The 18,472-nt window shown below is 31.3% G+C and overlaps 1 protein-coding gene across 1 annotated transcript in view; it reads right to left on the bottom strand.

The window, feature by feature from the left end:
• Nucleotides 1-18,472, bottom strand: part of LOC145271137 (copper homeostasis protein cutC homolog) — a 109,946-nt gene that overhangs the window by 69,931 nt on the left and 21,543 nt on the right. The window contains exon 3 of the mRNA XM_080126676.1: nt 13,577-13,745. Coding sequence (XP_079982802.1) covers nt 13,577-13,745 — 169 coding nt within the window. The remainder of the gene's footprint in view (nt 1-13,576; nt 13,746-18,472) is intronic.

Below are 18,472 nucleotides of genomic sequence, written 5' to 3'. Positions count from 1 at the left end.
AATTACTTAACGGACATTAACAACAAATTACTTAACAGGCATTAACAACAAATTACTTAACAGACATTAACAACAAATTACTTAACAGACATTAACAACAAATTACTTAACAGACATTAACACCAAATTACTTAACAGACATTAACAACAAATTACTTAACGGACATTAACAACAAATTACTTAACAGACATTAACAACAAATTACTTAACAGACATTAACAACAAATTACTTAACGGACATTAACAACAAATTACGTAACAGACATTAACAACAAATTACTTAACAGACATTAACAACAAATTACGTAACAGACATTAACAACAAATTACTTAATAGACATTAACAACAAATTACTTAACAGACATTAACAACAAATTACTTAACGGACATTAAGAACAAATTACTTAACAGACATTAACAACAAATTACTTAACAGACATTAACAACAAATTACGTAACAGACATTAACAACAAATTACTTAACAGACATTAACAACAAATTACTTAACGGACATTAACAACAAATTACGTAACAGACATTAACAACAAATTACTTAACGGACATTAAGAACAAATTACTTAACAGACATTAACAACAAATTACTTAACAGACATTAACAACAAATTACTTAACGGACATTAACAACAAATTACTTAACAGACATTAACAACAAATTACTTAACAGACATTAACAACAAATTACTTAACAGACATTAAGAACAAATAACTTAACAGACATTAACAACAAATTACGTAACAGACATTAACAACAAATTACTTAACGGACATTAACAACAAATTACTTAACGGACATTAACAACAAATTACTTAACAGGCATTAACAACAAATTACTTAACAGACATTAACAACAATTTACTCAACAGACATTAAGAACAAATTACTTAACAGACATTAACAACAAATTACTTAACAGACATTAACAACAATTTACTCAACAGACATTAAGAACAAATTACTTAACAGACATTAACAACAAATTACTTAACAGACATTAACAACAATTTACTCAACAGACATTAAGAACAAATTACTTAACAGACATTAACAACAAATTACTTAACAGACATTAATAACAAATTACTTAACAGACATTAACAACAAATTACTTAACGGACATTAACAACAAATTACTTAACAGACATTAACAACAAATTACTTAACAGACATTAACAACAAATTACTTAACAGACATTAACAACAAATTACTTAACAGACATTAACAACAAATTACTTAACGGACATTAACAACAAATTACTTAACAGACATTAACAACAAATTACTTAACGGACATTAACAACAAATTACTAAACAGACATTAACAACAAATTACTTAACAGACATTAACAACAAATTACTTAACAGACACTAACAACAAATTACTTAACAGACATTAACAACAAATTACTTAACGGACATTAACAACAAATTACTAAACAGACATTAACAACAAATTACTTAACAGACATTAACAACAAATTACTTAACAGACATTAACAACAAATTACTTAACAGACATTAACAACAAATTACTTAATAGACATTAACAACAAATTACTTAACAGACATTAACAACAAATTACTTAACAGGCATTAACAACAAATTACTTAACAGACATTAACAACAAATTACTTAACAGACATTAACAACAAATTACTTAACAGACATTAACACCAAATTACTTAACAGACATTAACAACAAATTACTTAACGGACATTAACAACAAATTACTTAACAGGCATTAACAACAAATTACTTAACGGACATTAACAACAATTTACTCAACAGACATTAACAACAAATTACTTAACAGACATTAACAACAAATTACGTAACAGACATTAACAACAAATTACTTAACGGACATTAACAACAAATTACTTAACGGACATTAACAACAAATTACGTAACAGACATTAACAACAAATTACTTAACGGACATTAACAACAAATTACGTAACAGACATTAACAACAAATTACTTAACGGACATTAAGAACAAATTACTTAACAGACATTAACAACAAATTACTTAACAGACATTAACAACAAATTACGTAACAGACATTAACAACAAATTACTTAACAGACATTAACAACAAATTACTTAACGGACATTAACAACAAATTACGTAACAGACATTAACAACAAATTACTTAACGGACATTAAGAACAAATTACTTAACAGACATTAACAACAAATTACTTAACAGACATTAACAACAAATTACTTAACGGACATTAACAACAAATTACTTAACAGACATTAACAACAAATTACTTAACAGACATTAACAACAAATTACTTAACAGACATTAAGAACAAATAACTTAACAGACATTAAGAACAAATAACTTAACAGACATTAACAACAAATTACTTAACGGACATTAACAACAAATTACTTAACGGACATTAACAACAAATTACTTAACAGGCATTAACAACAAATTACTTAACGGACATTAACAACAATTTACTCAACAGACATTAAGAACAAATTACTTAACAGACATTAACAACAAATTACTTAACAGACATTAATAACAAATTACTTAACTGACATTAACAACAAATTACTTAACAGACATTAACAACAAATTACTTAACAGACATTAACAACAAATTACTTAACGGACATTAACAACAAATTACTTAACAGACATTAACAACAAATTACTTAACAGACATTAACAACAAATTACTTAACGGACATTAACAACAAATTACTTAACAGGCATTAACAACAAATTACTTAACAGACATTAACAACAAATTACTTAACAGACATTAACAACAAATTACTTAACAGACATTAACACCAAATTACTTAACAGACATTAACAACAAATTACTTAACGGACATTAACAACAAATTACTTAACAGACATTAACAACAAATTACTTAACAGACATTAACAACAAATTACTTAACGGACATTAACAACAAATTACTTAACAGGCATTAACAACAAATTACTTAACAGACATTAACAACAAATTACTTAACAGACATTAACAACAAATTACTTAACAGACATTAACACCAAATTACTTAACAGACATTAACAACAAATTACTTAACGGACATTAACAACAAATTACTTAACAGGCATTAACAACAAATTACTTAACGGACATTAACAACAATTTACTCAACAGACATTAAGAACAAATTACTTAACAGACATTAACAACAAATTACGTAACAGACATTAACAACAAATTACTTAACGGACATTAACAACAAATTACTTAACAGACATTAACAACAAATTACTTAACAGACATTAACAACAAATTACTTAACAGACATTAACAACAAATTACTTAACAGACATTAACAACAAATTACTTAACAGACATTAACAACAAATTACTTAACGGACATTAACAACAAATTACTAAACAGACATTAACAACAAATTACTTAACAGACATTAACAACAAATTACTTAACAGACACTAACAACAAATTACTTAACAGACATTAACAACAAATTACTTAACGGACATTAACAACAAATTACTAAACAGACATTAACAACAAATTACTTAACGGACATTAACAACAAATTACTTAACAGACATTAACAACAAATTACTTAACAGACATTAACAACAAATTACTTAACAGACATTAACAACAAATTACTTAACGGACATTAACAACAAATTACTTAACAGACATTAACAACAAATTACTTAACGGACATTAACAACAAATTACTAAACAGACATTAACAACAAATTACTTAACAGACATTAACAACAAATTACTTAACAGACACTAACAACAAATTACTTAACAGACATTAAAACAAATTACTTAAAGGACATTAACAACAAATTACTAAACAGACATTAACAACAAATTACTTAACGGACATTAACAACAAATTACTTAACAGACATTAACAACAAATTACTTAACAGACATTAACAACAAATTACTTAACAGACATTAACAACAAATTACTTAACAGACATTAACAACAAATTACTTAACGGACATTAACAACAAATTACTTAACAGACATTAACAACAAATTACTTAACAGACATTAACAACAAATTACTTAACGGACATTAACAACAAATTACTTAACGGACATTAACAACAAATTACTTAACAGACATTAACAACAAATTACTTAACGGACATTAACAACAAATTACTTAACGGACATTAACAACAAATTACTTAACGGACATTAACAACAAATTACTTAACAGACATTAACAACAAATTACTTAACGGACATTAACAACAAATTACTTAACGGACATTAACAACAAATTACTTAACAGACATTAACAACAAATTACTTAACAGACATTAACAACAAATTACTTAACGGACATTAACAACAAATTACTTAACAGACATTAACAACAAATTACTTAACGGACATTAACAACAAATTACTTAACGGACATTAACAACAAATTACTTAACAGACATTAACAACAAATTACTTAACGGACATTAACAACAAATTACTTAACAGACATTAACAACAAATTACTTAACGGACATTAACAACAAATTACTTAACAGACATTAACAACAAATTACTTAACGGACATTAACAACAAATTACTTAACAGACATTAACAACAAATTACTTAACGGACATTAACAACAAATTACTTAACAGACATTAACAACAAATTACTTAACAGACATTAACAACAAATTACTTAACGGACATTAACAACAAATTACTTAACGGACATTAACAACAAATTACTTAACAGACATTAACAACAAATTACTTAACAGACATTAACAACAAATTACTTAACGGACATTAACAACAAATTACTTAACAGACATTAACAACAAATTACTTAACGGACATTAACAACAAATTACTTAACGGACATTAACAACAAATTACTTAACAGACATTAACAACAAATTACTTAACAGACATTAACAACAAATTACTCAACAGACATTAACAACAAATTACTTAACGGACATTAACAACAAATTACTTAACAGACATTAACAACAAATTACTAAACAGACATTAACAACAAATTACTTAACGGACATTAACAACAAATTACTTAACAGACATTAACAACAAATTACTTAACAGACATTAACAACAAATTACTTAACGGACATTAACAACAAATTACTTAACAGACATTAACAACAAATTACTTAACGGACATTAACAACAAATTACTTAACAGACATTAACAACAAATTACTTAACAGACATTAACAACAAATTACTTAACGGACATTAACAACAAATTACTTAACGGACATTAACAACAAATTACTTAACAGACATTAACAACAAATTACTTAACGGACATTAACAACAAATTACTTAACGGACATTAACAACAAATTACTTAACAGACATTAACAACAAATTACTTAACGGACATTAACAACAAATTACTTAACGGACATTAACAACAAATTACTTAACAGACATTAACAACAAATTACTTAACGGACATTAACAACAAATTACTTAACGGACATTAACAACAAATTACTTAACAGACATTAACAACAAATTACTCAACAGACATTAACAACAAATTACTTAACAGACATTAACACCAAATTACTTAACAGACATTAACAACAAATTACTTAACAGACATTAACAACAAATTACTTAACGGACATTAACAACAAATTACTTAACAGACATTAACAACAAATTACTTAACGGACATTAACAACAAATTACTTAACGGACATTAACAACAAATTACTTAACAGACATTAACAACAAATTACTCAACAGACATTAACAACAAATTACTTAACAGACATTAACAACAAATTACTTAACAGACATTAACAACAAATTACTAAACAGACATTAACAACAAATTACTTAACGGACATTAACAACAAATTACTTAACAGACATTAACAACAAATTACTCAACAGACATTAACAACAAATTACTTAACAGACATTAACACCAAATTACTTAACGGACATTAACAACAAATTACTTAACAGACATTAACAACAAATTACTTAACGGACATTAACAACAAATTACTTAACAGACATTAACAACAAATTACTTAACGGACATTAACAACAAATTACTTAACGGACATTAACAACAAATTACTTAACAGACATTAACAACAAATTACTCAACAGACATTAACAACAAATTACTTAACAGACATTAACAACAAATTACTTAACAGACATTAACAACAAATTACTAAACAGACATTAACAACAAATTACTTAACGGACATTAACAACAAATTACTTAACGGACATTAACAACAAATTACTTAACAGACATTAACAACAAATTACTCAACAGACATTAACAACAAATTACTTAACAGACATTAACACCAAATTACTTAACAGACATTAACAACAAATTACTTAACGGACATTAACAACAAATTACTTAACGGACATTAACAACAAATTACTCAACAGACATTAACAACAAATTACTTAACAGACATTAACAACAAATTACTTAACGGACATTAACAACAAATTACTTAACAGACATTAACAACAAATTACTTAACAGACATTAACAACAAATTACTTAACGGACATTAACAACAAATTACTTAACAGACATTAACAACAAATTACTTAACGGACATTAACAACAAATTACTTAACGGACATTAACAACAAATTACTTAACAGACATTAACAACAAATTACTTAACAGACATTAACAACAAATTACTTAACGGACATTAACAACAAATTACTTAACAGACATTAACAACAAATTACTTAACGGACATTAACAACAAATTACTTAACGGACATTAACAACAAATTACTTAACGGACATTAACAACAAATTACTTAACAGACATTAACAACAAATTACTCAACAGACATTAACAACAAATTACTTAACAGACATTAACAACAAATTACTTAACGGACATTAACAACAAATTACTTAACAGACATTAACAACAAATTACTTAACAGACATTAACAACAAATTACTTAACGGACATTAACAACAAATTACTTAACAGACATTAACAACAAATTACTTAACAGACATTAACAACAAATTACTTAACGGACATTAACAACAAATTACTTAACAGACATTAACAACAAATTACTTAACGGACATTAACAACAAATTACTTAACGGACATTAACAACAAATTACTTAACGGACATTAACAACAAATTACTTAACAGACATTAACAACAAATTACTCAACAGACATTAACAACAAATTACTTAACAGACATTAACAACAAATTACTTAACGGACATTAACAACAAATTACTTAACAGACATTAACAACAAATTACTTAACAGACATTAACAACAAATTACTTAACGGACATTAACAACAAATTACTTAACAGACATTAACAACAAATTACTTAACGGACATTAACAACAAATTACTTAACAGACATTAACAACAAATTACTTAACAGACATTAACAACAAATTACTCAACAGACATTAACAACAAATTACTTAACAGACATTAACAACAAATTACTTAACGGACATTAACAACAAATTACTTAACAGACATTAACAACAAATTACTTAACAGACATTAACAACAAATTACTTAACGGACATTAACAACAAATTACTTAACAGACATTAACAACAAATTACTTAACGGACATTAACAACAAATTACTTAACGGACATTAACAACAAATTACTTAACAGACATTAACAACAAATTACTTAACGGACATTAACAACAAATTACTTAACAGACATTAACAACAAATTACTTAACGGACATTAACAACAAATTACTTAACGGACATTAACAACAAATTACTTAACAGACATTAACAACAAATTACTTAACAGACATTAACAACAAATTACTTAACAGACATTAACAACAAATTACTCAACAGACATTAACAACAAATTACTTAACAGACATTAACAACAAATTACTTAACAGACATTAACAACAAATTACTTAACGGACATTAACAACAAATTACTTAACAGACATTAACAACAAATTACTTAACGGACATTAACAACAAATTACTTAACAGACATTAACAACAAATTACTTAACAGACATTAACAACAAATTACTTAACGGACATTAACAACAAATTACTTAACAGACATTAACAACAAATTACTTAACGGACATTAACAACAAATTACTTAACAGACATTAACAACAAATTACTCAACAGACATTAACAACAAATTACTTAACAGACATTAACAACAAATTACTTAACGGACATTAACAACAAATTACTTAACAGACATTAACAACAAATTACTCAACAGACATTAACAACAAATTACTTAACAGACATTAACAACAAATTACTTAACAGACATTAACAACAAATTACTTAACGGACATTAACAACAAATTACTTAACGGACATTAACAACAAATTACTTAACAGACATTAACAACAAATTACTCAACAGACATTAACAACAAATTACTTAACAGACATTAACAACAAATTACTTAACGGACATTAACAACAAATTACTTAACAGACATTAACAACAAATTACTTAACAGACATTAACAACAAATTACTTAACGGACATTAACAACAAATTACTTAACAGACATTAACAACAAATTACTTAACGGACATTAACAACAAATTACTTAACAGACATTAACAACAAATTACTTAACAGACATTAACAACAAATTACTCAACAGACATTAACAACAAATTACTTAACAGACATTAACAACAAATTACTTAACGGACATTAACAACAAATTACTTAACAGACATTAACAACAAATTACTTAACAGACATTAACAACAAATTACTTAACGGACATTAACAACAAATTACTTAACAGACATTAACAACAAATTACTTAACGGACATTAACAACAAATTACTTAACGGACATTAACAACAAATTACTTAACAGACATTAACAACAAATTACTTAACGGACATTAACAACAAATTACTTAACAGACATTAACAACAAATTACTTAACGGACATTAACAACAAATTACTTAACGGACATTAACAACAAATTACTTAACAGACATTAACAACAAATTACTTAACAGACATTAACAACAAATTACTTAACAGACATTAACAACAAATTACTCAACAGACATTAACAACAAATTACTTAACAGACATTAACAACAAATTACTTAACAGACATTAACAACAAATTACTTAACGGACATTAACAACAAATTACTTAACAGACATTAACAACAAATTACTTAACGGACATTAACAACAAATTACTTAACAGACATTAACAACAAATTACTTAACAGACATTAACAACAAATTACTTAACGGACATTAACAACAAATTACTTAACAGACATTAACAACAAATTACTTAACGGACATTAACAACAAATTACTTAACAGACATTAACAACAAATTACTCAACAGACATTAACAACAAATTACTTAACAGACATTAACAACAAATTACTTAACGGACATTAACAACAAATTACTTAACAGACATTAACAACAAATTACTCAACAGACATTAACAACAAATTACTTAACAGACATTAACAACAAATTACTTAACAGACATTAACAACAAATTACTTAACGGACATTAACAACAAATTACTTAACAGACATTAACAACAAATTACTTAACGGACATTAACAACAAATTACTTAACGGACATTAACAACAAATTACTTAACAGACATTAACAACAAATTACTTAACGGACATTAACAACAAATTACTTAACAGACATTAACAACAAATTACTTAACAGACATTAACAACAAATTATTTAACAGACATTAACAACAAATTATTTAACAGACATTAACAACAAATTACTTAACAGACATTAACAACAAATTACGTTACAGACATTAACACCAAATTACTTAACAGACATTAACAACAAATTACTTAACGGACATTAACAACAAATTACGTTACAGACATTAACACCAAATTACTTAACAGACATTAACAACAAATTACTTAACAGACATTAACAACACATTACTTAACGGACATTAACAAAAAATTACTTAACAGATACTAACAACAAATTACGTAACAGACATTAAAACAAATTACTTAACAGACATTAACAACAAATTACTTAACAGACATTAACAACAAATTACTTAACAGACATTAACAACAAATTACTTAACAGACATTAACAACAAATTACTTAACAGACATTAAGCTGGTACCGGTGACACCATCAAAGAAATTGGCGCCATGTTTTTTTTTACGACTCGAACGAGCAATCTTAAGATACCGACGCTGCTACTATACAACAAATCTATGACCGCGTGAGCGAAATTAGGTCGTTTATTTTTTTGTATTGAAACTAATTCAAGAAAGAACGTTTTTTTTGCCCATGCGTGCATGGCTAAATTGTCATGAAGGAACGATTTTTTGCTACCCCTCCCTGTAGAAAAGTGGCCAGTTGAGGGCGAAGGAATTAATATTTTTAGCCAATTTTTTGGTATTTCTCGTCCGAAGGGTCGAGCTTTCAAAATGATACCAATCTCATAAAAAATCTGTTGCCTCTGTCGAAAGGTTTTTGCAATACATACATACATACAGAAGAGAAACTATATTCTTGTGAAGTATGTGGTTCTTCTTTTGCACAAAAATCACATTTGTTGCGTCATATGAAACCACATACAGAACTTGAATGCCTACTGGAGAGAACTTGAGTGCCTACTGGAGAGAACTTGAATGTCTACTGGAGAGAACTTGAATGCCTACTGGAGAGAACTTGAATGCCTACTGGAGAGAACTTGAATGCCTACTGGAGAGAACTTGAATGTCTACTAGAGAGAACTTGAATGCCTACTGGAGAGAACTTGAATGCCTACTGGAGAGAACTTGAATGTCTACTGGAGAGAACTTGAATGCCTACTGGAGAGAACTTGAATGTCTACTGGAGAGAACTTGAATGCCTACTGGAGAGAACTTGAATGTCTACTGGAGAGAACTTGAATGCCTACTGGAGAGAACTTGAATGCCTACTGGAGAGAACTTGAATGTCTACTGGAGAGAACTTGAATGCCTACTGGAGAGAACTTGAATGCCTACTGGAGAGAACTTGAATGTCTACTGGAGAGAACTTGAATGCCTACTGGAGAGAACTTGAATGCCTACTGGAGAGAACTTGAATGTCTACTGGAGAGAACTTGAATGTCTACTGGAGAGAACTTGAATGCCTACTGGAGAGAACTTGAATGCCTACCAGAGAGAACTTGAATGCCTACTGGAGAGAACTTGAATGCCTACTGGAGAGAACTTGAATGCCTACTGGAGAGAACTTGAATGCCTACTGGAGAGAACTTGAATGCCTACTGGAGAGAACTTGAATGCCTACTGGAGAGAACTTGAATGCCTACTGGAGAGAACTTGAATGCCTACTGGAGAGAACTTGAATGCCTACTGGAGAGAAGTTGAATGCCTACTAGACACTGTCCTCGAGTGTCTAAGGTCTCTTTGTACAGGGGTTTGTCAGAACAACCTGGCATGAGGATACTTTTTGCATAGAAGTAAACCCTGACCAAATATTCAAAATCACATTTTGTATTCGCAGCCCAAATAAGATCTCCTCACTATGGCTAACCCACATTAGCTTTTACGAGGAATGGTGCACCTTCTCTAAGTGATGTTACCTCAAGTAACAGCACGAAGCTGGATACTCCACCAGATTAGATAAATTCTTGTTCTGGAATCCAGTAAGACCAAGAGACCAACATTAAAGATATACTACAACGTATAAAAATGGTTAATTGGGGAGAGGAGAATTATGTTCTCAATTCTTTACTAACTCAGTGTTTGAGAGATAAAGAACTTTAATGGAACATTCGAATATCTATGTATCTCATATAGAGTTCAAGTGTTAGCCCCATGTAGGGGGCCCCTTGATTTCTGAGAACTTTGACTGAAGAAAATCATTAATACATACATTTAAACAGACAGGTGGGATTTATTATTATAGACTAGCGGGGACATGGTATTGCCCAGGTGTTTGGAGGTGTGTGTGTTGGGGGTGGGGTGAAAACAACCCTGTTTGAAAGAAAACGTTGGCCGGGTGTTTCGAGGTGTAAAAAAAAAAAAAAATAGTTTTAGTAGGAAGATAGGCTTGAACCCCAAAGCCTTGATGCGAAGGTAGAAACGAAATGAAAAAAAACCCTGCAACCTAACCATCTCGGCCACGAGGAGGAGAGGAAGTGATAAATGTCTTAAGTTAACGTTTATGAAGTGAAATCGACAGGTGCGAGAAAGTTAAGTCGCGTGATGTTTGACCTTGAAACGTGACGCGGCTGCAAGCCAGTTTCTTTTTCCCCCGCCCCATCATTCATTTTTTTTTTATACTGAAAAATATCTCGAAAATAGCGCATAAAAGTCGGGTAAATCAAAGATAGTCTCGACCCCGATATTATGATTTAGGCAGCATATAATAAGCTTTAAGAAGGAGTGAACTGACTGAGAAGCCCGGCGAAAAAAGCCTTTGGCGGACATACAGAAAAACGCACACACACACACACACATTTCGCTTTTATATATATTTTTATGTATATTGTCTGTCGTATATATATATATATATATATATATATATATATATATATATATATATATAAAGCTGAATGTCTGTGTGTGTGTGTGTGTGGTCACGAATAGGTTCCTATATGATTGACTATTTTAAAAACTGATTACATATAATGATAGAAGATGTATTGAGACACAGTAATGGGTATGTTTGATCTGGCAGAATGGTGGCTCATTAAAATTGTGGGGTCTGCATTTGCGCCTGGTCCACAAAGTATGGAAATAAAAAATTTAGAAATTAAAAAAAAACGTTTACAAGTGTTTTTGATATAGATGTACATAAGAATAGTTTGATAAGTATGTTTTAATTTAAATAGGGATGGTATAATAAATTTGTGGGGTCTACATTCGCGCCTGGCCTCCATAGAATGGAAATAGGCACAAACTTTTATAAAGACTTTTCATATCTATCTGCGTAAGCATACTTTGATAATTATGTTTCTGTTTGAAGAAATATGGTATAATAAAATTATGGGGTGTTCGTTCGCACCTGACCTCCATAAAATGGAAATATGTCACAAAGTTTAACAAGGTTTTTTAATATAGATCCACAGCATATTGTGATAAGTGTTTCAGTGTGAACAGGTATGGTATAATAGATTATGGTGTTTATGTATTTTATATTTACTTTCATCATATTTTGCTTTTGTTTTGATACCCCCAAATTCAACCCAAATTTACAACCCGTCCTTTTCATAACCTATTATACTTTCATAAATCAGAGTCCATTTTCTGTAGGCTGTTTTTGAACCCAGTCAACGACAGGTACTTTTGCTAGTATATATATATATGGTATAATAAATTATGGCGTTTATATATATATATATATTTCTAGCTATTCTATAGCTGGCAAGCTTGTGAAATAATAGAATTTCAAAGCAACACATTTCAGGTGAAAACATTATTACTTTATTTATATTGATCCATATTTACCTTTTAAGGATTCCCAAAACGAATCCGGCGGCGCCCGCTTCTCGCAGAGCCACGAGGTCTTTTCGAATGACATGAAGCTCGTTCTCTGTATAGATGAAATCACCGCCTCTTGGTCGAAGCATCGCCATTACAGGCAGGCGGCATTGTTCTTTGATCACTTGAAGTAAACCTGAAAAAAATTGGAAAAAGAAATTTTTTGTTTTAGATATCAGAGCGGTTGAGTCAGTCTAACAGAGCGCGTACGGGTGCGTGTGAAAATATCAGCAGGAGCCAAAGGATAGCTGGCTTGTGAGACGCTCCTCCATGGGATTAATGGACTATCTCATGACATCACTTCCTCTGGTGACGTCACTTCCGATAACAAGTACCGCTGCCCGGGAGTCAGAGATTCTCTCTTAGCTGTCGTTACTTCTTTCTTAAAATTATTATTATTTTTTTTTTTTTTTTTACACAGGAATCACCACATTATAAAGGCCAAGAGGCCACTCAAGGATAAGGGTTAAAGAGTGTACAGTAGAAATTGGACAATATAGTAATCATTAGTAATGAAAATTTGGTTAATTTGATAACTCATATGGAACGGCTCATCAAGAACTTATTTACATTAGACTTGAACACAACCATAGCTTTTATTAACTTTTGTCAGTTTGTACAGGAGTTATGCCGGATAACACTGCAGAATGCATGTTGCCTCTGAGTAATGGCAGCTACGCAAGACGAAGTGAACCTCATGATTGTTGGATAGTGTAGGAGTTGTTGATTGTCCATTTTACAGAAATTTTTTTTTTTTATTACATTTTCACACCAAACAAGGCAAATTGCCACTTTGGTGTAGGGGACTACTATCAGGCGCAACAACTACTGGGGTACTATGTAGGGATTTGGGAAGCAAGATGTCAGTTCACATTACATTTGAACCTCTGCACGTCAGTGCAGTTGGGGAAGCAGAGACCTGGAATGGAATTCCAAAGTCTAGCGGTTCTGGGGAAGAAACTACTGGAGTAGAAAGATCTTTTACATCTAGGGATCTCGACTGTGTGGGGGTGGGATTTAGCTGCCTGTCGGGTTTGTAGGTACTATGTAGGGATTTGGGCAGCAAGATGTCAGTTCACGTTACACTTGAACTTCTGCACGTCAGTACTGTTGGGGAGAGTGGGGCTTACTATAAAATTTCCGCATGGGAACATGCGCTTCGATTGCAGTTTTGAACCAGTCAGTGGTCTCGTTTGCACACTGTTCAGCAGGGAAAGAAAAAATATTATTAGTTCCCTGATGGCTTCCCAGTACGCCTTTTTATATCTCGTTGTTTTGAGGGCTGGCTCTTCAGTTTTGGCTCTAGAGTTTAGGGCGATTTTAACCATTATCACTGCATGAACAGTGTTCCCGAGTGGGCTGTCGGCCTTCGTTATGCAATCATCGGGAACTATGGTCAAAAACAAATCACGAGTTCATAATTTCTGCAACAGTTGAGGAATGGTATTGTGAAAATATTAGTGTTGGAGACTATCTCATGATGTCACTTCCTCTGGTGACGTCACTTCTGATAACGTACCGGTGCCCGGGAGTCAGAGATTGGTATGCGGCCAAGGAGGTTGTGTGCAAACACCCAACAGTTGAGGAATGGTATTGCTCAACCCACCTTGCCTATGAATGTGAATACATGTTTGTTTCTAAAACTCCTGTCTTACTTTCGTTTTATTACCATTAAACACCATAGCAATTAGCAGCAGCAGCAATTAAAGCACATATGCAAATTAGCAATTGTGCACAGGCTTGCGTCATCAGAAAAGGAAAAAAGGGAAGCACATGATCGCAAGGAGAAGAAAAGAAAATTCGGCCAATGTTATAATATATATAATACTAACAAAAGTACCCGTCGTTGATTGGGTTCAAAAACAGCCTACAGAAAATGGACTCTGATTTATGAAAGTATGAAAGGTTATGAAAAGGAAGGGTTGTAAAGAGATAGCTTCGAATTTGGGGGGTATCAAAACCAAAGCAAAATATGATGAAAGTAAAAATAAAATACATAAACCCCATAATTTATTATACCGTACCTGTTCACACTGAAACACTTATCACAATATTCTGTGGATCTATATTAAAAAACCTTGTTAAACTTTGTGACATATTTCCATTCTTTGGAGGTCAGGCGCGAACGAACACCCCATAATTTTATTATACCATATTTCTTCAAACTGAAACATAATTATCAAAGTATACTTACGCAGATAGATATGAAAAATCTTTATTAAAGTTTATGCCTATTTCCATTCTATGGAGGCCATGTGCGAACGCAGACCCCACAATTTTATTATACCATCCCTATTTAAGTTAAAACATACTTATAAAAGTATTATTATGTACATCTATATCAAAAACACTTGTAAACGTTTTTTTTTTTAATTTTTAAATTTTTTTTTTTCCATACTTTGTATAGACCAGGCACGAACGCAGACCCCACAATTTTATTTTACCATCCCTATTTAAGTTAAAATATACTTATCAAAGTATTATTATGTACATCTATATCAAAAACACTTGTAAACGTTTTTTTTTTTTAATTTTTAAAGTTTTTTTTTCCATACTTTGTATAGACCAGGCACGAACGCAGACCCCACAATTTTAATGAACCGCCGTTCTGCCAGATCAAACATACCCATTCCTGTGTCTCGGTACATCTTCTATCATTGTATGTAATCAGTTTTTTAAAATAGTCAACCATATAGGAGCCTATTCGTGACAGACACACACACACACACACACACACACACACACGCACCCACACACACACACACACACACACACATTCAGCTTTATATTATAGATTTTTTTTTACTATTAAATATTTGTTCGTTATAATATAGATATTCTTTTTGAGATTCTGGGGATAATAGTTTTCTTCACTGATTAGATTTAAAGACTTTCTCATGATTAAATTAAAAAAAAAAAAAGAAAATTTTTTATTACATTTTCACCCCAAACAAGGCACAGTGCCACTTTGATGTAGGGGGTTACTATCAGGCACATAAGTTGCAGGAATACTATGTAGAGAGTTGAGCAGCAAGATGTCTGTTCACATTGCACTTGAACTTCTGCATGTCATTACAGTCGGGGGGAAGCAGGAACCTGGAAGGGAATTCCAAATTCAAGCAGTTCAGACAAGAAATTATAAAAGCTATATATTTTTATAGAAAACACATTATTATAAGGCTAATAGAAAGCCCAAAAATTCAATTATTTTTTTACATCATTTTTTTTTATTTGACGAAATGGATTTCAGAAGTTTAAATGTAATATGAACAGACATCTCGCTGCTCAATTCCCCACAGTTCCCTGTTAGACACAATTCCAAATAATAGCCCCCCTTTTTTTTTTTTTAACACAGTGATCACCACTTATCAAGGCCCGGAAGCCACTCAGGGATAAGGGTTATTGCAAGTACATTACGTTAGTGTGGAGATTTGATGAAGTGTTTACTTAAGGGGGGGCGGTTCATTAGGAATTTGTTAACGTTGGACTTGAAGACATCCAAGTTGTAGTCCGGTGGGAAGCAGGCAGACGGAACAGAGTTCCACAGGCGTGCAGTTCTAAGAAAAGAACCTTTGTTCATGGAATCCGCGTTTTGATTTAGGCACAGATATAGAGTGGGGGAAATTTTTCACAGTGGATTCGGCTAGACGGGTGTTTTTCATGAAAGATTGGCGAGAAGGGGGAAAAGAGATTGGAGTTCAGACGAGCACCTGCCATGGAAGTAACGATAAAACAAGGATAGGCTCGCAATGTCTCTTCTGTGGGAGAGAGGTTGCAGGGTAGAGAAAAGGGCATCCCCCACTAAGCCAATATAAGTAAATATTAATAAGTCCTTACACCCCCCCTTTTTTAATGCAGAGTATATACATATATGTATATATACATATATTTATGGAGAGTAGACAATGCATTGTGGATGCATTATCGGCAGCTCTTATTACTCTCGCTTCTCCTTATTTGTCCCTCAGTTTATTGGATTATTCTCTTACAGGAAATTGACGCAGGAAAACGGAAGACAATTCCATAGGCGTGCAGTTCTAATCAAAAAAGCTTTGTTCATGGAATCTACGTTTAGGTTTAGACACAGATAAAGAGTGGGGGAAACTAGTGATAGTGTTTTCTGTTAGACGGGTGTTTCTTGTGAAAGTTTGGCGAGAGGGGACCATAGATTGGAGCTCAGTCGAGCACTTACCATGAAAATAGCGATAAAGCAGAGACAAACTAAAAATAGAGTGTACAAAAGACATATATAGTAATCGATAAGGTCGGTAAATTTGTTAACTTAATTTGTTAATTTAAATGGAACGGCTCATCAAGAACTTGTTTACGTTAGACTTGAAGATAACCATATTGTAGTCAGCTGGAAAGCAGGAAAACGGAAGAAATTCCACAGGCGGGCAGTTCTAAGAAAGAAGCTTTGTTCATGGAATCTACGTTTAGGTTTAGGCACAGATAAAGAGTGGGGGGAATTATTGATAGTGTAGAACATTAGGCTTGCGCAAAATCGAGACTAAGCAACAATTGGGTAGCTCTCTGACAACACAAAAACATGTGGTCGGAAAAATTCTGGTTTAGCGGTAACTTGATATATTTTTAGCATTTTCGGAAATTACCGGTATATCGGTAACTTGGTCTGGCAATGGTTTGTCACTTATGACATATCATCGCTCATCCCCCTCTCAGTACAGGCCAATAAGTCTCCTGTGTGTCCTGAGTAAGTTGCTGGAATCTGTGTTAAATACAGAAGTAATCAACCATCTCAGCAAAAATAACCGTCTTAGTGGCACACAATATGGTTTCCGTTCTGCTAGATCTACAGTAGATGTGCTTACAGTTATATCTCATAGGATTAGCGAATCTCTC

Source organism: Euprymna scolopes, chromosome 46 (assembly GCF_053919585.1).
Source record: "Euprymna scolopes isolate OS-2025 chromosome 46, ASM5391958v1, whole genome shotgun sequence".
NCBI lineage: Eukaryota > Metazoa > Mollusca > Cephalopoda > Sepiida > Sepiolidae > Euprymna > Euprymna scolopes.
This window is presented reverse-complemented; position numbering and strand designations above follow the sequence as displayed.